Source organism: Python bivittatus, unplaced genomic scaffold (assembly GCF_059951505.1).
Source record: "Python bivittatus isolate LINGU-HERP-01145 unplaced genomic scaffold, Pbiv_v1 ctg000610_np1212, whole genome shotgun sequence".
NCBI classification, from domain to species: domain Eukaryota; kingdom Metazoa; phylum Chordata; class Lepidosauria; order Squamata; family Pythonidae; genus Python; species Python bivittatus.
In genome coordinates, this window is record NW_028277088.1 from 486248 (window position 1) to 510785 (window position 24538).

General features: G+C 58.9%; 2 protein-coding genes across 5 annotated transcripts; both read right to left on the reverse strand.

Moving 5' to 3' along the window:
- Window positions 1-1172: 1172 nt before the first annotated feature.
- Window positions 1173-8812, reverse strand: LOC148214544 (zinc finger protein 212-like). 4 transcript variants are annotated; one of them, XM_088150168.1, is made up of 5 exons: window positions 8562-8812; window positions 7022-7411; window positions 5935-6046; window positions 5302-5415; window positions 1173-3792 (listed from the first exon to the last, which is right to left on the reverse strand). In XM_088150168.1, exons 2-5 carry the CDS (start codon window positions 7280-7282, stop codon window positions 2873-2875), a joined length of 1407 nt encoding a protein of 468 aa, XP_088006294.1. In that variant the 5' UTR covers window positions 7283-7411; window positions 8562-8812; the 3' UTR covers window positions 1173-2872. The 4 variants fall into 4 exon arrangements, with proteins under 4 accessions (XP_088006294.1, XP_088006292.1, XP_088006291.1 ...); XM_088150166.1 differs by lacking the exon at window positions 8562-8812 and adding an exon at window positions 8316-8531 and having other exon boundaries at window positions 1173-3789; window positions 7022-8086; XM_088150165.1 differs by lacking the exon at window positions 8562-8812 and adding an exon at window positions 8316-8528 and having other exon boundaries at window positions 7022-8086.
- Window positions 8813-11437: 2625 nt separating this feature from the next.
- Window positions 11438-18372, reverse strand: LOC103054770 (zinc finger protein 783-like). Its single transcript, XM_088150232.1, has 6 exons — window positions 18203-18372; window positions 16889-17287; window positions 15865-15991; window positions 15398-15514; window positions 13979-14092; window positions 11438-13297 (listed from the first exon to the last, which is right to left on the reverse strand). Exons 1-6 carry the CDS (start codon window positions 18224-18226, stop codon window positions 12405-12407), a joined length of 1674 nt encoding a protein of 557 aa, XP_088006358.1. The 5' UTR covers window positions 18227-18372; the 3' UTR covers window positions 11438-12404.
- Window positions 18373-24538: the final 6166 nt, after the last annotated feature.

Genomic DNA, 24538 nt, shown 5'->3' on the forward strand with positions numbered 1-24538 from the left:
AGCTTGGGATGGGGGACCACCAGGGCCACTGGCTAAGCCAGGAAGCCGGAACCCCCCCCTCCCCCCCGTGAGAAGGGAACACTGAGCCATTGATGCGCTGTGGCCAAGAAAAGCCCACGGGAGGTTAGCACGGCTTAGATATTTTCTCTTTACTACACTGTAGAAAATGCTGAACAGAATTAGTAGAGGTTGTTTAAATGAGTCACCCAGTGTTGTTGGGAGTCAGGTGGCATACAAGTTTAATAAATTATTATTATTATTATTATTATTATTATTATTATTATTATTAACACAGACCAAAGTTAAGGCTCTTAGGTGTCCAGTACAAACTGTGACAACTTGCAATGATGAAATGTGCATCCTGTCTCATGACATGAACCCTGGCCCCATGCAAGTACAAAAGCCACATGGTTCGCATCACCACCTGTGGGAGTTCCTCAGACTTGCAAAGTCACATCTAAGACTCTGTGCAGCTCTCCGCAATATACAGTATTCATTTGCAAAACATTTTACGTCTAGCTCTTAACCACACCAACTGAAATCACTTAGACGGGGAAAAAAGGAAAACGAGCATGAGCTGCTAATGGTCTTAGATGCCACGCTGAGCCCCAAATCTTGCTTTGAGGGGTGCAGGGAACAGGCTGGGATGGAAAAGAAGCAGATGGGCAGACAGCCCCATTCCCTACCAAGCCCGTCTTGGCGTGTTGTGCAAGCCAGGATTCCTTATTTGGTTTAAAATTCCCAAAGCTAGTTCAGGGGATAAGCCCTAAACTCCGGGGAGCAGAAAGGGAAACCGATGGATTCATACGTCACCGTGTTCGCAGCAGGGCTCTCGGTCACAGTATATTAGGCTTTTAAATTGTCTTACGCTTTTGTGGATATTCTTCGGAATTTTATCACGCTCTCACGAATAGATCGCTTGCAACGTTATTAATGGGTTTGGATGGGTTTTTGCCGCTGGAGCCCGTTTGGGTTCAACGTGTTTTGGATGGGGGACAACCGGGAAATTCCAGGGCCGTGGTGAGTCACGTATTTGCAGGAGTCACGTCCCAAGAGATGACAGCATCCATAAGCCTTGTTTCTATAGCAGTGTTTCTGAACCTCGGCCACTTTAAGATGCGTGGACTTCAACTCCCAGGATTCCCCAGCCAGCGCATGCTGGCTGGGGAATCCTGGGAGTTGAAGTCCACGCATCTTAAAGTGGCTGAGGTTCAGAAACACCGTTCTACAGATTGACAATTAGGTTGAAGCCTACCAAAGTTACTCTCTTGTGTATATAGGTCAGCTGGTGTCCTTTTAGGGAGTGCAACCCATTGCTGGCAGCACGGTGCTCAAAATTCAGCCTTCAGCGGTGGAGGCTCTCGGGTTCTGCAGACGGCCCCCTCGTTTTGCATTGCACGGAATCGGATTCTGCCTGCTCTGCAACCGCAGAGAGGCTGGCGGTGCAAGGCCAGAATGGCACCCCTTCTCTAGCGGTTATGACACACGCCTGAACAAGGACATTTAGCAATTTCTTCAGTTTGTAGCCCCCTCAGATAAGCCTCCCCCTTCTTTTCTCCTCGTTTAAACATAAGCAGGTTAATGGTATACTCTCTGATTGACATACAGGTACGACGAACAGCATAATCTACGAGTGAGGAATACGAACGAACATTTTTCCAGGTTTTCTCACGTTGCAAATGATAACATAGCAATGAATAAAAATACCAGGAGACTGGGCAGAGGCAGTGCCTTTCTTGGGGTGGTGTACAAAAGTCTCAGCATTTCCACTCATCCACTAATGCCAGCCTGTTGTCAACAATTCTCTGAAGCACAGTGCTCCGTTTTTTTCCCAGGGTCAATTCAAGGGGCTGGTCCTCAAGGTCTGGAACTGACCCAGATGCCTCTAAAGAACATTTCCCCCTGACCCGCCTTCATATCCTCCCTTCCCTGGCACCGTGTTCCACTGTCACCCTTCTCTTTAGACAGTTTCTGAAGAAGGGTGTTGGGGGAGGAGAAAAAAAATCAAATGGCAGTTTTGCTTGTACTGTCACAGCCACCACCTTGACTTTTGTGACACACACACACACACACACACACACACACACATACACGATGCCCCTGGTTGCAGCCATTCCCTGCTGCTTTGCTGGGGCTGGCATTATAACCACTTTGACCTCCATTGCGCTCACTGGGTGTTTCGTTCCATACGTCATCTTGCACTCCTGCATCTCTTGCTTGGTTTTACTGCCCTGCACGAGCAGCCCCCTACTCTCCTTTGCAGTCGGACCCAACAGCCCACAGACTTCCCACCTTGCCTCTGAAGAGGAGGAGGAAACTGGCTGCAAATGGCGCAGATCACCCACTGCCACCTGGCACCTCTTACAGGCCAGCCTCCTTCACACGTCCAGCTAAGCCAGGGAAGGCTGCTTATTTCGGGGAACCCAGATATTTGCGGCTTATTCTATAGCTCCTGGTTAAATGGATCGCAACTTCGCCACAGAGGAAGTTCTGAGGCTGGCATTAAAACGAAGAACAAAAACTTTACCCCCAAGAGTTGGCCACAGCATCCGAATAACCCCCTTGCCGGAGCATCCGCAAGGGGGTCAAAAAAGTCATGGTCATGCAATCGGAAGCCTTCTTGACTTTTTTTACCCATCCTGCTCCTTGGCCCCAGCAAAGACCCTATAGATTGGTTCAGGAATCAGTCCAGGTAGGATGTTGCAATGGGTCTTAAGCCCCAGATTGTGCCCTCGGCCCGCAGCTGTGGAGACCAAGGACGTCACTGATGACGGCCCTGCAGTTGGTTCAAGATGGCTGCCCACACCCCGCTTCCTGGCCAGCGCCCCCCTTCTGGTTCTCCCTCGTGGTCTGCAACGAGGCGGCTGCGCAGTTAAGGGGGAAACGTCTCTTCCCGGAGCCCGGGCTCGGCGGCTTCTGCCCAGGGCCCGGGTCCCCCCCGCGGGCCAAGCACGTCCCTCGGGGTTGGGCGATCCTCCAGCCAGAGCGCCTCCCCCTCGTGCAGGCGCTGGTGTCCCACCAGATGCTGCTTGCGGGTGAAGCTCTTCTGGCAGAGCGGGCACTGGTAGGGGCGCTCTCCCGTGTGCAGGCGCCCGTGGGTGGCGAGATGCTCCTTCCGGATGAAGGTCTTCCCGCACTCGCCGCAGGCGTAGGGCCGCTCCCCTGTGTGGATCATCTGGTGCCGCAGGAAATTGGAGTGGTGGTTGAAGCTCCGGCCGCATTGCCCGCAGATGTAGGACCCTGCTTTCCTGCCGGCCGCGTGGGTCCGCTCGTGCAAGTGGAGGTTGATCTTCAGGCGGAAACTCTTCTGGCACTCGGTGCACGTGTGCGGCCGGTCGCCCGTGTGCCAGAGGCGGTGCTTGCTCAGGCTGGCCTGGTGGGGGAACCAACGCCCGCACTCTGGGCAGGTATAAGCCCGGAGCCCCGGCTGGGGGGCTTGCGGGGGGCTGCCCCCGGGATCTGGGGAGGCCTGGGGATGGGACTGCTGGTGCAAGGCGCACTGCTCCTCGTACAAGAAGCTCCTCCCGCAGTCGGGGCACACGTACGGGGCTTCACCCGGAAGGACCCCTTCCTGGACAATGATGGTGGTGAAATTTCCGAAGTCTCTTCCAGGCTCCGCCGGCTCCTCCAGCGCTCCCCCGAGGGCAGCCCTCTGGCCGTCCACGTGTACCAAGCCCTCCGCCGGGAAGCGGGGCACGGCCTGCTCCGAAGACTCAGGCGAGGGGCTGGGCGCTCCCAGGCTGCCAGGCCCCGTCTCGGCCCGGGCGGGTGTCAGGGGGAGGAGAGCTGCTTCTAGGGCAAGGAGGGAAGGGTCAGAAAAGGGGTGAACGCCTCTGGGGACAGGCATATTCTAGCACGTCGTCCCATGGGGACGGACCAGAGAAGACTCCCCCCTCCTGCCCCTGGACCCAACAATGTCCCTTGGATTTCAACATTATCACCCCAAACACCTGGAGGCCCCCATAGCACCCCTTGGCGTGGCTTTGCGTTTCCTTTAACAGTAGCACAAGAACGGTTTTAAATTAAATTAAATTAAATTAAATTAAATTAAATTAAATTAAATTAAATTAAATTAGGAATATTCTTATTTTAAATTACAGTCTCAGATATAAATCTAAAAACAGACACCATTTGGCACGCGCTTTCAAGATAGTTTCCAATGCTTTCTATGCTTAAAAGCAAGAGTCGCGACTTTTTGCCCAGGAATTTTCTGAGGAATTACTTAGATTCAAAAAGATCATCCTGTCAAATGGGTAAATATGTACACAAATAATATAGAAGTTATGTATAAAATGGGAATTATCACAAGATTCAGACCGCTGTGGAATGACTGGTAGGACATGGGATGAGCCCAGACTAATTCTGACAGTTTTAACTGCTGTAAAATCCAAATATCTCAGCATCTAGATAGATGTCTCCTCTTGCTCTCCATTATTATTAACCAGAATCTACTTCACTGGTTAACTTCTCCCCAGTACAGGTAGTCCTCATTTAGTGACCACAATCAGGAGCAGCAACTTGGTTGTTAAGCGAAGCAGTCGCTCAGTGAAACCACGACTGTGCTTATGATCAGACTTTGCTTTCCTTTGCTTTACAGGCCTGCGACGGTCCTAAATGCGAAGACTGGTTGCAAAGTTACTTTTTCATCACCGTCATAACTGCGAACAGGCGCTAAACAAAGCAGTCGCTAAACGAGGACTCCCCGTAGCAAAATTCAGTGGCTGAATGTACCAGGCTGTGTTATGCTTCAGACCAATTGAAAGCTGCAGCAACCCTGTTAGCTTGCCTACCTGCCAGCTGCCCTCACTAAGCCTGAAACAAAGGTTTATGGACACAAAACTGAACAATCAGTTAAGGGAATTCTGCAGAGGGAAGCAGATGAACCCCAAATGCTGTCATCCTTCACAGCTGGTACATCTGTTTTTGGCTCACCTGGGCACTTATCACGGGTGCATCTCCTTCTGCTGAATCCCACTGGCCTGTGATGGTGGGAGCAATTTTGCACGCAGAAAAGAAACGGTATTACCCACCTCTGCTCTTAAGAGGAAAGGTACCCTGGGATTTTTCCACTTCCGTGCAGATGCCCTGCTCAAAGATACCTTTGCTCGCTTTGGGGGTGTCGCCAAAATGGCAGCACTGGACGGGATTTGGAAATTAACTCTCCACCCCACACCTTCAGCCCGGGGCAAATCAGATGCTAATTAAAATATGCGTTATTCCCTCCTCCTCTCGTTGCCCTGCCCTGCCAAACCGTATGCCAGCTTCCAGCCTGGGGGTGGGGGGTGGGGGATAAGGAATTACCTGCACTGCCTTGCTGGGTGTCTTCTGCTTCTCCAGAGGGCCCCCGACTCTCGCCACTTAAAGCTTTTCCACTTTCGGTCTGGGACAACGCACCAGGCTTGGAAGTAGCATAATCTGGAAGGGGGGCGGGGGAAGAGAGGAAAGGAAAGGCCACAGAAATTCCTCATCGGTTCAAGGCCCCAGGCACCACAGGGGAACCGGGCACTGAATGGGCTGGCACAAGGGTGAATGGTTCCCCAACTGCCCTGCACGGCTTGTGTCAATAGCAGAACCTGCATCTTTGGGTGCAGCATCTGAATGACCTTTTATGAGTGCTGTCGACACAGCCCACCAGATAGTTCTCACTGGATTTGGTCCTTCTGACCATCAGGCCCTTCCAGAGAATCTAAGATAGCTAAGGTGTCATCACACGTGCATCGTTCCAAGTAATGCAGTTTTCTGCAGTTGGTAAGTTGAGATTCTGCCCATTCCTATGACGTCCAAATGCTCATCGTCATCATCATCTCAAAGCATCAGGCCAGGTCCACGTTTGCACGTACGGTAAGATCTAGACCTGATTTATTTCCGCCACCCCCAAGACTTGGCACACACACAACTCACACCGCTTTCCAAACGGCTTCAGATTCTCTTTACCCATTGAAACCAGGGACTCGTAATTCTTGTGGACCTCCTTCTGCCCCTGGTCCAGGTTCTCCCACTCCTGCTCTGAGAAGTAGACCGAGACGTCATCAAAGTTCACTGGAACCTGGAAACAGAAGCCGGGAGAACCCAGATCAGTTGCGAAGGCACATGCCCCGCATCTTAGCCCCCACACGGGCTGTGGGTGGCATGCCAACCCAGAGGCAAACCCAGCAAACCCAGAGCCACGTTCAGCCCGCAGGAAGCAGCGTCTAAAATCAAGGCTAGTCAAAAACGCTCAGCTAGCGGCTGAAGAGGCTCCCTGTGGCCCTGGGAGCAGGCTGGATGTGGCCACGCTGGTGCATCGTTAAAGGCCTCCACCTTACAGGCCACCTTCACGTTTCAGCACTAGGAAGTGAGGAAGTCTTTCTGGGCCTCCCTCACCAATATGGGCAGCACCACGACCACAACAACCTCTCTTAAAGGAACATTACAAGTACTTTTGAGATGTACTAAAGGCATTAAGATATTAAAATGTGTCCTCGTGTGCATAAGGCCAGTTGCTTTCCCTCAGGCCAGCCTGCCTCACAAGGTTGCTGCTCTGAGAAAAAATAGGAGGGAGGCGCTATGTACCCCATCTTGAGCTCCTACACAAAATGTGGGATATAAATCAAATGAACAAATGGGAAGTTCCCGGTTTCTTCTAAGCTGTGAACAGGATCCAAGAATCAAGAACATTAAGAGGCTACTGCAGTATTTCTCAATCTTGGCAACTTGAAGACGTGTGGACTGCAACTCCCAGAATTCCTCAGCCAGCTGTGGAACGTCTTCAAGTTGCCAAGATTGAGAAACACCAGGCTATTGTCTAAGGAACACCAGTGGTGTACAACAAACCCAATGCTGAGTTCACGTAACGTGTTAAACCCAGGTGAAGACAACGCTATGCACATCTGACGCTCTTCTGGCTTAAAGCAAGAGCTGGGTTCCAGACCCTCCTAACAGCCCTGCTGCCTTCCTGCAACGGCCTGATCTGCAAACACCCCACCCCACTTGAGACTAAGGCTAAGCCAAGATTGGTGGGTCTCCATCCCAGCCCTCTGACCTGGGGGGTTTCTCCTCTGGAGCCCGGAGGGAGACTGAGGACCCAGAAGTTCTGGTTCTTGAGTAGGTTCTCCATGTTCTCCAGCCGCCTCTGCAGCCGCCCGTAGGCCTGGATCAGCGTCCCCAGAGCATCCAGGTGAGGGCTGAACTCGGCCACCGCTTTCTCCGCCCCAGAGATTTTCTTCTCGGCCAGCCCCACCCGACGCTCCAGCGTGCGCAGCTGCCCGGCGTGGACGTCCACCTTCCTCTCCATTGCTTGCATGGCTGCAACCACTGTCCAAAGGGAGATCTCGGTGGCCTGGCGATGGGCCACCTGCTCGCAGCTCGGTTTGGGACGGATCCAAGAGCACCCAGGAGGCGGCTGGAGAGCAGCTCGGTCCCACTGCAACGCCTGGGGACAGGAACTGGGAGGTAGCGTAGGAAGCGACTCTCCCTTCCCCAAAGACACCCCCAAGACACCCCTGGTGACTCTCGGCCGCCTCCTGCAGGTGAGCTTGTCCTCGCCTTTCCTGAGGTCTGCCTGGCGAGGCAGGTTACCCCCTGACTGAGTGCCCGAGGTGTTCCCTGCCCCAGCAACCAAAGATCTGCAGGAAAAGAAACAACTCAGGGAGCACCAAAGGCCAACAGCTTTTGGGCTGCCTGCCACAGTTTTGCGGGACTTCCGCCAAAGGTGGTGCATCACCTTGGCCAAGCGGGGATTGGGAGAAGAGGCCCCCCTGGATCCAGGGTCCCTGAGGACCCGAATGCTCTCCCTCACGCAGGACAGCCATACAGGGAGGAGGGTCACCCGGGGCCAAACCCACACCTGTGACTTACAAGGAAGCAAAGCCACCATGGATTACAAACCACGGTTTGTGGTTCAGCACGTGCTGCGAACTCAGATGGCAGAGAGAGAGAGAGAGAGAGAGAGAGAGAGAGAGAGAGAATGGTGCCCTGGTAGGAAAATAAGAAACTGGATTCTTGGCTCAAAGCCCCAAAAGTCATTAAATACCAAATCGGAGGCATTTCAGAAGCGAGAGCGCCCTGACTGCCGGAAGAGCAGCTTCGTCCCCCTCCGAGTTCCCGGCTGAAAAGGAAACGGGGTCGCGGAGTTTCGCAGCTTCGGGGGCGCCTCCGCAGCCCCGCCGCAGCCCGCGCGCCCCTGGGCGCACGCAGAGCGCGAGGGCTCCGCAAGCGCCCTTCCCGCGGGGCGCGCGGCGGGTGGGGCCGGGCGCCTGCCGGGGGGCGAGCGCGGCGCCCTGGGGAGCCGCCGAGCGCCGGCAGGCCCCGATCCCGCCGGGGGCGCCCGCCTCTACCTGCGCAGCGGGATCCCACGGCGCGGCCATGGCGCTTCCTGCGGCGCTCGGAGCCGGGCGGCGGCGGCGGCGGCGGCGGCGGCGGGCTTCGCGGGCGAGGCGGGGAAGGGTCGGGGGCGGGGGGAGATCCTCCGGCTTCGGGGGCAGGAGGAAGAGGAGGAGCCGCGCACCCGCAGCAGCAGGCGAGCGGCCGCCAACTCAGCCTCCCCAGCCCCGCCGGCGCCGGCGGCCAGCCGCGGAGCTCACCTGGGTGGCCGGCGCCGCGCGCGCCGGGGCTGCGGGGTCCCTGCTCGGCGGAGCTCATATCCGAATGGGGGGGGGGGCGTTGGAGATGGCCCAGGTCTGCGCCTGGCCCGGGGAGAGGCGGCGGGCGGCAAAGGACGGGGGAGACCGGGCTCGGCAGGCGGGCGCGCGAAGGGGGGCCGGGCGTCTTTGGCCCCCGCGACTTGAACGCGAGCCAGCAACGCGACGCGGCTGCAACCGAGGCAAAGGTCGTCCTGGGCTGCTCCCCTCCGCTCTGCCCCCTTTGGACCCCGTGTCCACTTCTGGGCACAAACTTCGCAAAGGCCGGGCGCGACCGCGAGTCAGTTCAGAGAAGGGCTACCAAGACGGTGGGGGGTCTGGAAAGCAAGCCCTAAAGCAGTGTTTCTCGACCTTGGCGACTTTCAGATGGGTGGACTTCAACTCCCAGAATTCCCCAGCCAGCCATGAATTCTGGGAGTTGAAGTCCACCCATCTGAAAGTCGCGAAACACTGCCCTAAAGGCTAGCAAAGAGCCAGGATCCAAAGGCTTGTCCTCTAGAGGGGGGAGTCAACGGGGGGGGGGGGCGAAAGCCCAAGCATGGAATGGCAAGGAAGGGGATTCAGGGAGACGTTCAGAGGGACCTCCTCAGGCGAGAATGCGGCTGCCTCCTGAAGTAAGTTCCCCTTCAGGCAGAGCGGACAGGCAGATCCTGCAGTGAGCACGGGCTGGACGAGGTGGTCTCTGACGTCCCTCCGCCTCCAACGAGCCTGCACGAGCGCTCAGCCAAAGACACTCCGGGCAGACGCGACGGCCGTGGCCCTTTCAGCGTTCCAAAGGCCTCTCTGGGGCCGGTGGGCGAGGAAGAGAGCGGATCCCGGAGGAGGAAGCCGTGTGGCCAAGGACAGGCTGGATCTGGATCCTGGCAAAGCAGCAACCAGCTTTGCAGAGGGGGAGCTGGCCAGCCCTTTCTGGCCAGGATTTGCGCATCCTTGCAAAAGCTGCTTCTGGAGGCAGGGCGTGCACACCCAAGAGTGGCTGCACGCCCACAACACCCTTGACCCGACTCTGAGAAGCCACTTAATGGGCAGTGCAGCCCTGGGGACCGAAGTGCTGCCAGGTTGCTTCAGCTCTCCCCGGGGTGGCAGTCTTGGGCGGCTGCCAACCGCTTTGCCCAGAATGTTTCTGGCTTGGCTGAAATTTTGATTATAAAAAGGATCTCTGGGTTGGAGCCACCGCAGATTTGGGGGCAGGCTTGCTTGCCGGGAGATCTGGTGAGGTGTGGGGAGCAAGTGGGCTGCCCTCTGGGGGAATCGGGGGCAGGTCTGGGCACCTTCCTGGAATAACGGATTGAAGCGGGGGCAGATGCCAACTGAACGTCAGAGAGGGCTTCTCAAAAGGAGCAGCCAAGAGTGACCCAGAGGTCGGGAGCTCCCAGGCGCCGCAGCTGTTCCGCTCAGTCTGGAATGCTTTCCTGCCCCACGCGGGGGATCGGACTGGATGGCCTCCGCACCCCTTCTCATCTTCTGCAGCCTTCTCCCAACCTGGGGAGGAGGAGGACTGCAGGTCCTATAATCCCACCGTGCTGACTGGGGATGCGAGAGGCAGTCTCCCTGAGCAACAATTTGGACCAGTTGCCCCCTTCCAATTTGGAGGCTTAATGGCATGCTCGGGCTGCCTGTAACCTGGTTAACCATGGCTGGTGAGCAGGGCAACATCTCTCCACTTCTCAGAGCTGCCCCTAAATAGGCGTTTTTCTCTTCTGGCAAACTCTCCACCTACACCCTAAAACCTGCAAGGTATTTGTAGACTTTAAACTTGCATGACTGCTTTTCCCACAATGCACAGCACTGCTTCCAAATACGATTCTGGGGTGCTGCTTGTCTGGAATTAAAAAAAAGTGGGGGCCGTGAGAGTATGACGCCACGCTCCAGGCCAGGGAGAAGACGCCTGCCACAGCAACTCACAAGTAGCAGCCTTCGGGCTACCAACCCGGCCTGGTTGTGTCCCACATCCCAGAGTAAAATGGCAGAATGGGATACAAAACCCTGGAGTGGGACCCCTGAAGCAGCGGGCAGAAGGCTGGGTGAAGGGATAACCTTTGCCATCGTGGAAACCCGGCAGCCCTGCCTGCCCACGCTTCGACCAAGCTTTCTGCAGAGAAAATGTGAAGGGAGGGTCACCAAATGGCCACAAAGGACATGAAAAAAATCCCATCCGATCGACCCGCTAGTTGCTGCAACAGGGGAGGATCCTCGCTTACCTGCTGGCCGGAGTGGCTTAACTCCAGCAAACTCAATTTTTCTCCCAGAAAGGCCAGTTGGGGTGGGGCTGTCTGGCCAGGGAAACCACAGACCATCCCCACAGTGGAAGGAGACGGCGACACGGCTCTAGGGATCCTACTGGCCTGCTGTGTCACAAACCACTGAAATTCAAACTCCTGGGTCGCGTGAACCCATCCCGAAGTTAGCCCTTGGTTCAAGGGGGTTCCTGGACCAACCATGGTCACTGAGAGCATGTTTCGAACTGAGAACATGCCATGCCAACCCAACCCAGATGCCTTTGAGGCCCTCCTTCCCGAGCCAGCGGGGGGGCGAGTGCTGTCCGACTCCCCGGGACACAGCCAGATCTGGGAGAGCCACGACTGCAAGTCTGGAAGCTGTCCCCGTGCCCACCTTCTCAGGAGGAGCAGCAGCGGCTGCGTATACGATGGGCAGCTTCCAAGGAGCTGGTCTGAGACCCAAAAGCTCCCGAGCGTGGGGGCGGTCAGGAGAACAGCCCGCCTCTGGCTTGGCCTCCATCTGGCCCGGGAGGCACCGCCCCGGGCACCAAGGGCCCCCATTTCGCTGCCAAACCCAGAGACGACAAAGACATCCAGAGAGACACACTGAACTGACATGTTTTGCAAAAGAAGGTGATACAAAAACCAATGACCACCCCCCAAACTGCAGCCACGGACCAAACACCGGACGTCACACGGAGGAAAAGCTGGTTTCTTACAGTCACCTCAGCTGACACTGAGCTCCACAACACTGAAATTCATATCTAACTCAACCAATATTTACAAAGATACCTTTAAAGAAAAAACCAACACCACCACAATGATGGGGGGGCGGATCTCTGAAATCCTGGAGTGTGCAAGAACTGGGGAGCCGGGCAACACAAATCCTGCTGGAACATCACACCGTGAAACCACACTACGCAAGCGCTGAGCATGGGAGAACAGCAGCCAGAACCCCTGGCTGACGTGGCTCTCGCTTGGACGCACGCGCTTGGCACAGGACCAAACGCAGTTCCAAAATTAAAACGAGAAATAGACAGACACGCTGACCAAGAACGAGGACCTGGGAAATGGGGGCTGGGGTATCCAGTTCCATGGAGGTGTGTAAGGACTGGGAGCCCCGTCCTGACTGGGCAGGACTGAGGGACACAGAGACCGATTTGCTCGCTGGAGCCTGCCACGCCCCACATCCACCTCCCCAATCCCTGCACCGCACTGTGCAGTCTGGAGTGTGTGTGTGTGCGTGCGCGGGTACAGGTGCACGCCACAAGGAGGACTCCCATGGCCAGTGGGCATGGCAGAAAAATGAGTGGAGGTTTGGGGGGGCTGGAGGGAGCAGGAGGGAGTGTTTGCTGCCCCCTTCTTAACCCCCCCACGCATGCAGGGAGGTTCGTTCTCTGAAAACGACACAGGCTGGGCGGGCCACAAGCCTTTGCAGGCCCACCCAAGTGCAACGGGCGCCTGAGCCTTGAGTGGGAGCAGGGCATAGCTTTATGTCTCGGCATCAAGCAGGCGTGCCTGGCGCAGGGCAGAGGAGGCAACTAGCACCCCGGCGGTTCCCCTCCGGCTAGGACTGCTCTGGCTTCAGGCCCATCAGGCCCGCCTGCGTTCCCAGCATCAGGTGGCGCATCGCGGGGTTGCGGGTGTGGATTTTCTGGTGGCAGTTCAGCGATTCCTTGTAGCGGAAGTTCTTCCCGCAGGTGGCGCACTGGTAGGGCGTCTCGCCCGTGTGGACGCGCCAGTGCTTCAGGAGATGGTCCCGCCGGATGAAGCTCTTCCCGCACTCCGTGCACTGGTAGGGCCGCTCGCCCGTGTGGATCCGCTGGTGCCGCACGGCTTTGGAGAGGTCGCGGAAGTCCTTGCCGCAGTATGTGCAGGTCAGCGGCCCATCGCCCTTCCCCGCGTGGAGTTTCTGGTGGAGCAGCAGGCTGACCTCCAGCTTGAAGCTCTCCTTGCACTGGGTGCAGGTGTAGGGCCGTTCCACCATGTGGTTGCCGGGCCGCTTCCCCGCGCTGGGTCTGGACGTCGGGCTTCTCTGGGGCTCGGGGCGCTTGGGCACCTTGGCCCGTGCGGGAGTCGGGGCCCGCTGGATGGCGAGGGGGGGCAGCTTGGCCTCCGGGCCTCCTTCGGGCTCCGGCACCGGGTACGCCCCTCCTCCGCCATGGCTCTTCTGGTGGCTGGCAAAGAGCTGCTTGTCTAGGAAGCCTTCTCCACACTCGCAGCAGATGAAGGGGCCGGCGTGAGCTTCTGCGGCTAGTGTTGCAGAGTCCTCTTTCTGCGCCTCGGGCACCCCTCGTGCTGACCGCCGGAGGCCGCTCCCGGCAGGCTTCCTGGGCAGGGCGAGGGAGACGGGCTGGCTCTCACCCAGCAGCTCCTCTCCTGGGCCCTGGAACACTTCCGTCCACTTGCGGGGGAAGAGGCTGTCGCCGTCACCATCACCCTCCAGGAGCTGAGGAGCGCCTGGCAAAAGAAAGACCGTGGGTGGCAGAACAGGGAGATGCTCAGCTCACCCGGCTGCAGTGGCAAGGACTACCCTGCCCTCCTGCGCACTCCCCTGCTCAGCTCTTCACCAGATGAGCCAAAAGACTGGGCCAGGGCCCCTCTGGCTCCAAATCAGGGTCATTCCTTCCTGATCCCTTGGTGTGGCCCTCACCAGCACGTTTTCCCAGAAGAGACACATCTGTGCCACTCCTGAGCTCCCAGCTGGTCTGGTCAGAAAAAGGCCCTAATACCCAGAGAAAGAGTGCCAGGCTAGGGCTGGCAAACCATCCATTCAAATCCTCCCTCACCAAACTCACTGGGCACCAGAGCTAGCTGTTCCCTCTCAGACTAACCCCCTTGAGGGTCCCGCCTTCCTCTTCCTCTCTGTATCAGACAGCTGCTCTCCGCACTGCCCTTCGGCCGCTCACGTGCGCCTGCAGCATCACAGGTAAACTGCCACACCGGATGACTGGAAAAACAGTCGCCAGGGCCGATCCGGTCTTCCTGACTCCCGAGGATGTCTGGACTCCACCCTTCCCCAGGAACATTCCCATGTGATTTTCCAAAATACTGTGCTTTAGCTGGTGACCTGCCTCTGCCTCCTCCCCCAGCAACACTGTCTCCCCCTCCATCCCTCTCCGGTACCCCCTCCCCTCTTACCCATGGCAGAGTCCTCAGGGATTTCTCTGTCCTCTAAGCCCCCCAAGCCTTTGACGAGAGTCAGATCCTCTTGCTCCATCCAGGAACTGCTGTGGAGAGCCGAAATTGGAGATCCTGTCCAAAGGGGAGAAGACAAGGATCATCACCACCAGATCCCACACATTTCGAGGAGGAGACGTGGCTTCTGCCCCCTCCCCGCTCTACCTTGCATTAGCTAAAGCAGTTTTTTCCCCAAACTGGGCACCTTTAAGGTGTGTGGACTTCAACCCCCAGAATTCCCCAGCCAGCATGCTTTAAGATGGGTGGGCTTCATGCGGGCTGGGGAATTCTGGAAGTTGAAGTCCACACACCTTAAAGTTACCAAGTGTCAGGCCTAGCCCAAGGAACTCCAAGAGACAATGCAAAATCAGTTCAGCTATGTTTATTAGCTACAATCTCTAGCAAGAATCTCCCCAGACTGAACCCTAGCTCCCAAGCCAGCCAGCCACAACACTCTGAATTCCTCAGGGAGGTGCCAGCCTCATCCTCTTGTAGTTCCCACGCTCTTGCGGCGAGCTAAGAAAACGCTTATCTCCCTGAGCCTGGCCTTCATAATTCCATTCCATCACACCAAGCTTGAGAAACACTGCCCTGGATCATCGCACAACTTGGCAAAACAGTCCAAACGGAGCGCTTCTAGCCCACCTGGAGGAATCAGGCGTGACCGGAAGCTGCTTGCCCACCATCCCTCGGGGGCTCAGCTTGCCCACCCGCTCCAGCCACATCGGCCTCACCTCACCTCACCAGCCTCCTGCTCAAGGGGGTTCACAGAACATGTTTTAGAGTCTGCTGGCAGCTAGTTGGGCAGGGCTGATCATGTATGAAGAGTGGGCCGAGACCCTTTCCCATCCCAAACGGGAGGCCCCAAGTGCCCCGGCAGGGAAGGGCAGCCGTTGGCAAGAGAGACCCCCTCCCTCTCTGCTTCTTACGCTGACTCAGCTAAAGGCAGCAGTCGCTGCCTGCGTGGTGCGTGGGCTGCTCCAGACAACACCTTCTGGCATGTCCTGTCCTGTAGACCGGTCGAACATATTTGATTTACATCCCAGATTTCATTCCTGCCTTTCCTCCAGGCACCCAAAATGACGACCCTGCAGAGGAGGTTGGACCGAGGGAAACACTGGCCTTGGCCACAAGCCACCCTGGGAGCTTCTATGCCTCTGGGGAGTTCGAACCTGGGTGTCCCTGTCCAAGCCCAACTTTTTAGCCTACAGCTGAAGACAGATGGGCGGAAGAAGAGGACCAGAGCTCTTGATGTGGCTGCAGGAGGGGAGAGCAGCTCAGAAGGGTGGCTCCCTTTGCTCTGCTTTGGCCTGATGGCCTGAAGAGCCCGTGCTGGAGGGGAACCTCTTGCCCCGCCGAGAGCAAGGAGCAGTCACCCACCTGGCCTCTCACTCAAGCTGGACTCTTCAGGGAGCTCCTCTTCCCGGCCATCTGGCTGATCTGAAGCCTCTCCTTGCTCAATCCGGGAGAGGAGGTCCGGTTTGGAGATGGCCGCATCTGCGGAGGGGAAGAACCACATTAGTGGAGCCAGAAGGACTCACTTTGGATTCCGAAGGCCCTGGACGGGGAGCAGTGGCCCAGGGCCATCCGTCGGCCCCTTCCCTCGCTGGAGGCAGCCAGGACACACGCGGCCAGGAAAGGCTGGCTCTCCTGGCAAAGCCATGCAACGGCCCCAGGAGGGAAGAGCCCAGCCACAACTCCACAGAGCTGGACAGCGCCTGCCTGCAACTGGGCAGAGCAGCCGTAGATCCACACTCTGGCTCAGCATGGGGCTGCCTGGCCGCTTGCTCTCGGAGAGCCCGCGGTGCAGCTCACGCAGGCCCAATCTGAAGCCAGCCCACCCTTACCGACAGAAACCACCGCCTGGTAGTTCTGCTTCATGATGTCCCGGTAGAGGTCCTTCTGGCCTTCGTCCAGGCTCCTCCACTCTTGCTCCGAGAAACTGCAGGAGGTGTCGTCAAACTGCAGCGGGACCTGCAGCCACATGCAACAGGGCAAGAGCTCAGCGTCCTGCTCCTCAACCAGGCCCCAGAGGGTCTGAGGACCTTTTCTGCTTCAGCCTCTTCCTTGGAATCCAACAGGGAGCCCATGTTCCCCCCGGCCAAGCTGCACCCAACCAGCCACCGAAAGAGCGAGGCCGAGGCTGGGGAGGCAGTGGGCTCCGACTCTCTTCCTCCCATCTCGGGTGCCCCTTCAGACACAATGAAGGACTGGGAGCAAAGGGCCCTCCTTGCCGCCCTGGTGATCCTTTATATGCACTGGGCAGAGGCCTGCCTTCCAGTCCAGTGCAAAAGTACATTTGATGCCCTTCCACACCTGTCTGGTTGCCCAGAATCTCTTTTAAGCTTTTAAGGATGACCCACTTCCCAAAAATTCTTTCTCCCATTTTACACGGGTCATAAATAAACCCAGGAGTGATCCTAGGTAAGGACAACTATGAATCGGGGGGCATACCAGGCTGCCTCTCAAAGGCAAATCTTCATATTTTCCATGGCTCCGCTGGAATGACACAGCCAACCTGGTCAGCCCCCACCCAGGAGAAGCACCCAATCCCACATGCTGGCGCACGTAACCACGGGCCACCTTTGATGGCCTCCGAGCTGTCCTGCCACCACTTCTTAAAAATATTCTGGGCAGAGAAAGAGAAGGCTGTTTTTGTAGGGCTACTCTGGGAGTTGGCTCCAGGGTCAAGACTAACCCTTCTAACCCGCCCGCATGGCTTCACTGTTCACGCAGCATCCTCGCCAGCCAAGGGCATCAGGCAAGCACAGCACCCTCCGCGTGTGGCTGAATTACAGCTCCCATCATTCCCGACCACTGGTTCCCTACCCTGCAGGACCCAACACCTGCATGGGCCCGGCACTCTCTAACCTTGGGGGTCTCCCCCTTGGAGCCCGGGGCAAGACGGAGGATCCAGAAGTTCCGGTTCTTGAGCAGGTTCTCCATGTTCTCCAGCCGCCGCTGCAGCTGCCCGTACTCCTGGATCAGCGTCCCCAGGGCGGCCCACTTGCTCTCCAGCTGGTTGCCGAACTCGACGGCCGTCTTCTCGCAGCCGTCCAGCTTCGTCTCGGCCATCCCCATCCTGCCCTCCAGGCTCATGAGCTGCGCGGCGTAGGAGTCCACCTTGCCCTCCACCGCTTGGATTTCCGCCACGACCGTCAGGGAGAGCTCGGCCGTTTCGGGAAGTACGTCCCCCACGGGGGTCTGCTCGGGGATGCCGAGGGGCTGAGCGGCTGCCGTGGGCTGGGGCTCCATGTCCCACTGAAGACCCTGCCGGCCAGGAGGAAGACAGACCGAGTCACCGTCCAGGAAAGGGCGGCCGAGGCCGTTTCCGTGCCAGATGTCCAGAAAAGGGCCACGGTTGCGGGTTCCCCTGCTTCACCTCCCGCTGGGCAGGGCAAAGGGCCGAATTCGTTCTGAGCGCCCAAACCCTGCCTTCCCCAGTTTAATCCTCGCCAAGCTTCGCTGCACGGCAAAGCCCCGGTGCGCTCGGTTAGGGAGTGCGGGAGTGAGGCGGCACCCCCACACACCCCGTAAGCAGTTTTGGGCGGCGGCAAAAGAGGGCCAGCGCCGGTGCGGCGGAGATACCCGCAAAGGGAGCTGCTGGAAAGAAACGGCCGCTGCGCCGGCCTCAGCCGCGGCCCGCGGCGCCGCCAGGGCCCGGGGAGGGCCCGGGGCCCCGTCCGCAGGGCGACGGCCGCGCTCCTCGCCGCTTCCCAGACGGCTTCTGGCGGTCGCGGCCGCGCGGCTCGCGCACACGCCCGCCGCCAGCCCCGCTCGGGCGCCCGGCGCGGAGGGCTCCGCCTCAGACGAGGAGCGCCGGGCGTCCCCCTCGGCGGCCCCGGTGTCGCCCCGGCCGCAGGCCTCGCGGAGGCTCCTGCTCGCCCCGGCCCGGCCGGCGCGCCGGGGGCGACAGGCGGCGCGGGGAAAGGGCACCGCGAGGAGATCCCTCCCGCCCCGGCGCGGAGCTGCCCGGAGCGCGCCCCCGGGAGCGCGTCCAGCCCCGCCCGGGCCCGAGAGCCAGGACGGGCGCCGGGAGAGCTGCGCGCCGGCCGCGATCCCGCTCCCGGGAGGCCCGGCCCGGCCCGGCCCCGCGGGCCCTCGCCGCCGCGGCGCCCGCGGAGCCCCCGCCCGGGGACGGCGGCCTCGCCCCGCCCGGACTGCGGCAAGCCCCCGCCCGCTGACCTGGGCGGGGCTCCACTCGGCCATGGCCCGGCTGGGCTCCCGCGGGGAGGGCGGCGGCGGCGCGCGGGCAGGGCCGGTCCGGGTCCGGGTCCGGGTCCGGGGCGGGCGGCGGGCGGGCGGCGGGCGAGCGGGGCGCCGGTCCGGTCCAGGAAGCCGCTGTCGCCGCAGGAGCAGCAGCGCCGCCCGCCCCGCAGCGCCCCCGCCGGCCGGAGGTCGCCACTGCGCCCGCTGCGCTGCGCTGCGCCGCGCTGCGGGCGCTCCCGGGGGGCGGCGCTGCGGGAGAGGAGGAGGGGCGGGGGGTCCGCCGCTGCTCCCCGCCTTGGGCTCCGCCGGCCTCCACCTTTCGGGGTTCGCGAGCCCCCGGAGCGCCACAGCTGCTTCGGAGCCAGTCCGGCTCGCCCGCTGTCCCACCTCGCAGGGCTGCTTGTGGGGGGGGACGGACCCGCCTGCCGCGGGGGGAACCTCCGCGGGAACGGAGGGGCGGGGACGGGCGGAGAGGGGCTCGGTGCTCCTCCTCGCGGGAAAGACGCGTCGAGCCCCACAGAGCGGGGCGCAGCCCGCGAGAGCGAGAGGGTCGCTTGCCGGTGGCCGGCGGGCGAGGGATTTGCCGCTGAGACCCTCAGGACGGGGGGAAAGAAGGGGGCCGCCGGCCTCCCCTCCCCCTCCCCTCCCCTCCCCTCCCCTCGGCGGCCTCCGAAGCTCCCCCGCCTGGGAAACCCTTCGGGGAAGCCGGCTGAGTTTCCGAGAGAGCCGCTTTCGGAGCTGCTCCGGTGGCAGACGCGGCGGAAGAACTGAGGGCATCGCCAGGCGGCCAGGCTCCTGCCAGAGCCCGCGGTGCCCGGCTGCGGGTGACCTGTGGCCTGCCTGCTCCCCGGGCCCCTTGACGCCCTGGGCCGCTGGGCAGGACGCCACCCACGTGGCGGATCCGGGGAAATGCTGCCCCTGCTTCGCTGGGCACCTCCCTTCGGCTGCCAGCCACGGGGCTTGTGACTGGCGAGACCCTCGCCTTCTCACTCAACCGGTTGGGTGTGGGGGGGGGGGCTGAATGGTCGCCGTTGTTGTCCCGCCCAGCTCTGAAATCCTGGGAGCAAAGCGGGGGAGCGGCCTCTCCACGGCTGCGTCGGACCCCAGAGGCAGAGAGGCTGAGAAGGCGTCCTGCCAGTCCTGCCAAGGCTCTCCTCCAGCTCAGAGGGGTGCCCGCTTGTGGCGCTGGCTCCCTAGAGGAGGAGAAGCAGGTGCGAAGGTGCGGGAGAACTTCTGGCTTTGTGGTCCCAGAGAGATGCCCGGAATTCACCCAGCCTTTTCTCTTTGGTGCCCTGCATCTCTCATCGCTGCAGCCTCCCACACACAAACGCACAGTGCGGCCAATGTCAAGCCCCGGGCCTGCTTTTGCACCTTGCCCCCCCCCCGCCCCAGCCATGGGGGCCCGGCCAGGAGAGGCTGCTTCCCCCTGGCTGGGATGGCTGCGGGTTCGTCAATGGACCATTGTCTCACTGCCCTGCCTATTGGAGGGTTCCCCGTCCAATCCAGGGCAAGGAGAGATCCTACAGAGGAACGCAGCGCCAATCGGAGACGGGAACCTAGGCGGGCAGAGAACGGGCAAGGCAAGGGGAGGGGGCATGGCAGGCGGGTGAAGGGGGCCAAGCCTCGCCATGGCCTCAGCGCCCCTGCCTTCTGGCTGCTCAGCCACGCCAGAGGGGCAGCGTGGGGGTCTCCCTCCCCACCGCACGATGCTCTGCTTCCAGCATCCTTCCTCCTCCATCTCTCGCTCTCCTGCATCCTCTGAAGCCGCCGGGCGGGCACTGTGAGAACCAGCGGGACAGCTCCCAGCTGGAGGGGAGGAGGAAGCAGGCCAGGCCCGGCCAGGCCAGGCCTGGCCCCCCAGGCGGCGAGGGGTCCCGACCACGGAAGAGCCAAAGCATCCGTGCCCAGGCAGGGCCGGGCTCAGGTGAGGTGGCACCCCGTAAGCCCGGATAAACTTCAGGTGAGCTCTCAGCAGGAGGCAGGCGGAGCTGAGTCTCTGAACTGCTTCCGAGGCTGCTGCAATGCGGTAGAGGAGGAAGCATGTGCAGAGTGCATTCCCTCCACCATCCTGGAGCCCAACCAACTTCTGCCCAGGGTGTGGGAGAGGGAATGAACAGTGGGGTGAGCAGTCTGCATCCAGGGGCCTCCTGGATAGGCCGGACTATGGTGCCCATTCTCTCCAGCCAATACAGTGGGATGAGGGGACTTTAAGTCCTCCCCCCAAATAACTTCTGGTAACTTACATCCAGTATTCTGCATCATGAACTCTGGGAAGAGGGAGAACCGGTCTCAGCCTTCATGGGGCTGCCCTCCCTGTCCGCTGATCATGCTCTCTGCTTTTCCTTGAACCTTTGCCGATCTTTCCCAAAGTGTGGTGCCCCAAACAGGACACAGACCTCAAAGGGGGGCGGGCTCTAACCAAGACAGAGCTGCATGGAGCAATCCCTTCCTGTGATTTACGAATTGCATTGCTGTCGATGCAGAGCGTCGCTCGGTTTTCTTGCAGCCACATTGCACTGCTGACTCATATTCAGATTGCAGTCTTCTGAAAGAACCAGGAGAAATAAAAGACTTTGCCCCCTCCCCTTTAATTCTCAGTTCGCCAGCCATGTGGGGCCTGGAGGCAGCCGTGTGCCCATCTCAACATTCTGTGGTGCAGGCAGACACCGTCATGCTGTGGATCAACAACAGGTTGGCAGTGGGTGGCAGGATTTTCCTGTCCTTTGGCAGGACTTCGCAGTCCCAGGGTGTATCAGGCTGCAACACTGGCCTGCTACCTGTTTTTTGAAAAACCATCACTAATGCTGATTCCCTCCCCCTCCACCCATTAGGTCCCATTACAATCTTTCTATTACCCTATATGGTGGTTTTATTATTCTGCTATGACATGTTCTGAGATGCTATACGTGGAAAAAGCAATATATAAGGGCATCAAGGGATACAGCCTGGGTGCATCTTCATATGCTCCCCTCTGCCAGGAAGGGGAGAGGTGAGTCTAAAGCTGAGGGTGTCCTCCTTCGGTTGCCTCCAGGTCTGTTCAGCCCCCGGCAGCCCCTGGTATCCTGCCCCTGGAAGGTGCGAGAGAAGATCCTTGGCAATGCTTCTGCCAGGCCAGCAGGGATGATGAAGGAAAAGGATCGGGACCAGAAGAACTGCACTTACCAAGGTGTTGGTGGGTCTCCAAGCAGGTTTCCCCCCAAAATTACTTTTTCTTTTTACACCCCTGCCGATGGTTTGCAGACAGACACTTGCCTATTACAAAGTACATTTTTTTGGTCTAGAGATGTGGTTCGGTTTTGGAGCAGTGTCTTGCATTTTCTCCTGTTTGTTAGAGTCACCCCCAAGTTCCACATAAGGTGTGGGAGAGGACACGGCGTGTCCCCAGGCAGGCTCCACCCTCTGCTCAGGGAGAGGTGGTCAGTCTGTATTGCCAGCCGTGGCCAGCGTTAGGCTCTGTCAAAAAGGCTTGGGAAAGGAGTTGTGGGTGCTAAGCAATCCAAGCCTGGGCACAACCAGTGGGGGAGGGGTCAAACCACTCTGTGATCGAAGCAATGCAGGTAAAAAGGGGCGGGGCTTCAATTGCATGGTTAGTGGCTCCTTCTTAGCCTTTTTGAACCTCCCTGCGGACACCCGTGGACACCGCTGTAGTTAGAGGCGCCAAGAAAGTCAAGATGGTGGCAATCGAAGCTCTGGACATGAAAAACAGGCAGAGCTTCGATGGCACAGTCATGGCCACCATCTGGACCTTTTTTGACCACACCCTGAGGACACCCTTGTAAAGTTCTAACTTTCTACATCTTGAGAGTCAGAGAAATGTCAAACTGCAGTTAATTCACAACTTACGAAAGAGAAGCAACCCCTCACTCCATCCCAAGCATTTCCTTGTTCCATATGTCTGAATGGGCCTTCATACTTTATTTATATCACCTTGAAGCATGCGGGATTTTGCATCGGCCCTGAGGAAAAGAGGGGGTTAAACCCTTTCAATAAACGTGCTACTTTGCTTGAAAAATGACTTCCATCTCTTTTACAGACCCCCACCCGTACAAGCATCTCTGGCTCAGTTCCCAGGTTCCATTCCTGGGCGCAGTTCTCCTGCCTGAGTTACCCCAGAGATTATTATTCAGTCTGAGAAGGCTTTGACGTTACCCGCTCTTGGAAGGACGCTGGATTAACCTTCCCCTGCACTTTTTCCCCCAGGAGAGAGCTGGCAGCCAAAAACTGTTAAGCAGGAGGAGGAGGAAGACAGACTGGAGATGCATCTTAACCGGCTGGAAGCTGCTGCCACCAGTCTCCCTGGGAAAAGTGGTGCAAATGGGCTCCCTCAGGCTGTGCGAAAACCGAGCGGTGCAGAGTCCTTGCAGCCGGGCTCTGGAGCAGCGGGCGAGGAGGTCTTGCTATTGGACTGCCGAGCGGGACCTGCTGTTCGGGCTTGCAGACCCCAGCTGGGAGAGATGCCCCACTGGTGCCTGGAATGCGGGAAGAACTTTGACCAGAAGTCAGAGCTAGAAATGCACCAGTCCAAGCACACCGGGCAGAGTTCCTACATCTGCAGCGATTGCGGGAGGGGCTTCATGGAGCACGTGGCCCTTGCTGCAGGACAGGGAGCGTGTGCTGCAGGGAACGCCTTCAGCCCCGCCGGGAGCAGGAGAAGGGGGCTGCCCTTGCCCGGCGAAGCTGTCGTGCAAAGGAAGGAGCGAAAGGAGCTGTCTCTGCAGGAGAAGGTCCGAGTGCTGGAGATGCTAGAAGGACCCAAGGTGTCCCAGAGTGAGCTGGCAAAAAGATTTGGGGTCTCCCAGCCCCAGATTTGTCGCATTATCAAGAACAAAGAGCGCATCCTGGCAGAGTGGGGTAAAAATGCCAACCCGGGACGCAAACGCAAACTGGAGGAGAAGGGCCCGGCCGGCGACCAAGCTTTCTTGCAGTGGTTTGAGCGGAGCTGCGGGCACACCTTCCCCTCCGAGGGGAGGCATTGGCAAGAGAAGGCCAGCCTTGCAGGGGAGCCGGGCCTAGAGACCAGCCTTCGTTGGCGAAACGGCTCCCAAGCAAAGCCGAAAGCAGCGCCCGCGAGGCCCCTTCTGGAGAAATGGAGCAGGGAGCTGTTGGAGGAGGAAGAGGAGGAGGAAGAGAGCCGCTGGGAAAGTACCACCCTGCCCTGTGTCCTCAGCCAGTATGACCTTCCCGATGTCTATGCTTGTGGGGAAACAGGCATGCTATTTAGAGCAACCCCAGAAGACCTGGCGCCGCGGAGGAGTAAGGAAGCCAGTGACCAGCTCACCGTCTTGCTCTGCACCAACATGGATGGCTCGGATAAAAGGGACGTGCTGGTTGTGGGCAAGGCGGCCAGGCTGTTCGGCTTCCAGGCAGGCGGCCTCCAGGAGTTGCCTTCCGCAACCTACAGGGCCAACAGTAAGGCCTGGATGACCGCCGCCATCTTCACCCACTGGCTTCAGAGGTTGAACGAAGAGATGAAGCAGAAGGAGAGGCGGGTGGTGCTTTTCTTAACTCAGTGCAGCGTGCATCCCCACACCGAGCTGTCTAACATCCAGATGGTTTTCATGCCCCCCCACCTGTCCTGGCTGCGTCCCTTGGAGCAAGGGGTCATCCAGAATTTTAAGTGCCACTACCGGAGGAGGCTGCTGACCCATCTCCTGGTCAGGTGCAACAGCAGAGGCTCCGCCCCAATCAGCAGATTCTCCAGGTACCTAACCCTGCCGGATGCCGTCCACCTGGTCGTCCAAGCTTGGTCCGAGGTGTGTCCGCAGACCATAGCAAACTCTTTCAAAGCTGCGGGTTTCAGCGTGAATCCCCGCATCCTAACCCCTCCGCTGGAGGTTGTCCAAGCCCTGGGCTGCAAGGACCAAGACCAGTTTGAGCGGTTTGTGTTGATGGACGAAGGGCTGGAGTGTTTTGGGGACCAGGAGGGTGCCGAAGCAACGAAGGGGGTCCAGCAGCATCAGGAGCCCCCCTCTGCGAGAGCAGAAGGCAAGGAAGAAAAGGAGGAACCGCTCTCGTTCTCCTGCCCCTCGAAGGCCGAAGTCCTGGAGAGTTTGGCTAAGCTGAGGCGCTACCTGGAGGGCCATTCAGCGTGGCCAGCCACATTCCACACATTCTACCAGCTGGAGGACCTGATCCACGCCATAGCGCTCTCCGACATGCAGGTAGTCAAAGCTAAAGCCTGCAAAGACTGACTCCCAGGGCAGCTCTTGTACAAATGAACGACTCTCGATCCTGAAATGGGGGCATTTGGGGCCTCCTAAAAAACCCTGTACAGTCCCCAAATAGTTTGGGGAAGAAGTAGTGCGGAGAGAG

Bases quoted from the DNA above. Each gene is read 5' to 3' on its own strand.
- LOC148214544 (XM_088150165.1), bottom strand. From the start codon at position 7,855: ATGGTGGCTTTGCTTCCTTGTAAGTCACAGGTGTGGGTTTGGCCCCGG. The intron at 6,047-7,021 runs GTCAGAGGGCTG...TTCTGTTTCCAG, and splicing joins CCAGAGGAGAAACCCCCCAG to GTTCCAGTGAACTTTGATGA. The intron at 5,416-5,934 runs GTAAAGAGAATC...CCCCCCTTCCAG, and splicing joins CGAGTCCCTGGTTTCAATGG to ATTATGCTACTTCCAAGCCT.
- LOC103054770 (XM_088150232.1), bottom strand. From the start codon at position 18,226: ATGGCCGAGTGGAGCCCCGCCCAG. The intron at 15,992-16,888 runs GTTAGAGAGTGC...ATGTGGCTGCAG, and splicing joins CCAAGGGGGAGACCCCCAAG to GTCCCGCTGCAGTTTGACGA. The intron at 13,298-13,978 runs GTAAGAGGGGAG...TTCTTTTGCCAG, and splicing joins CCCTGAGGACTCTGCCATGG to GCGCTCCTCAGCTCCTGGAG.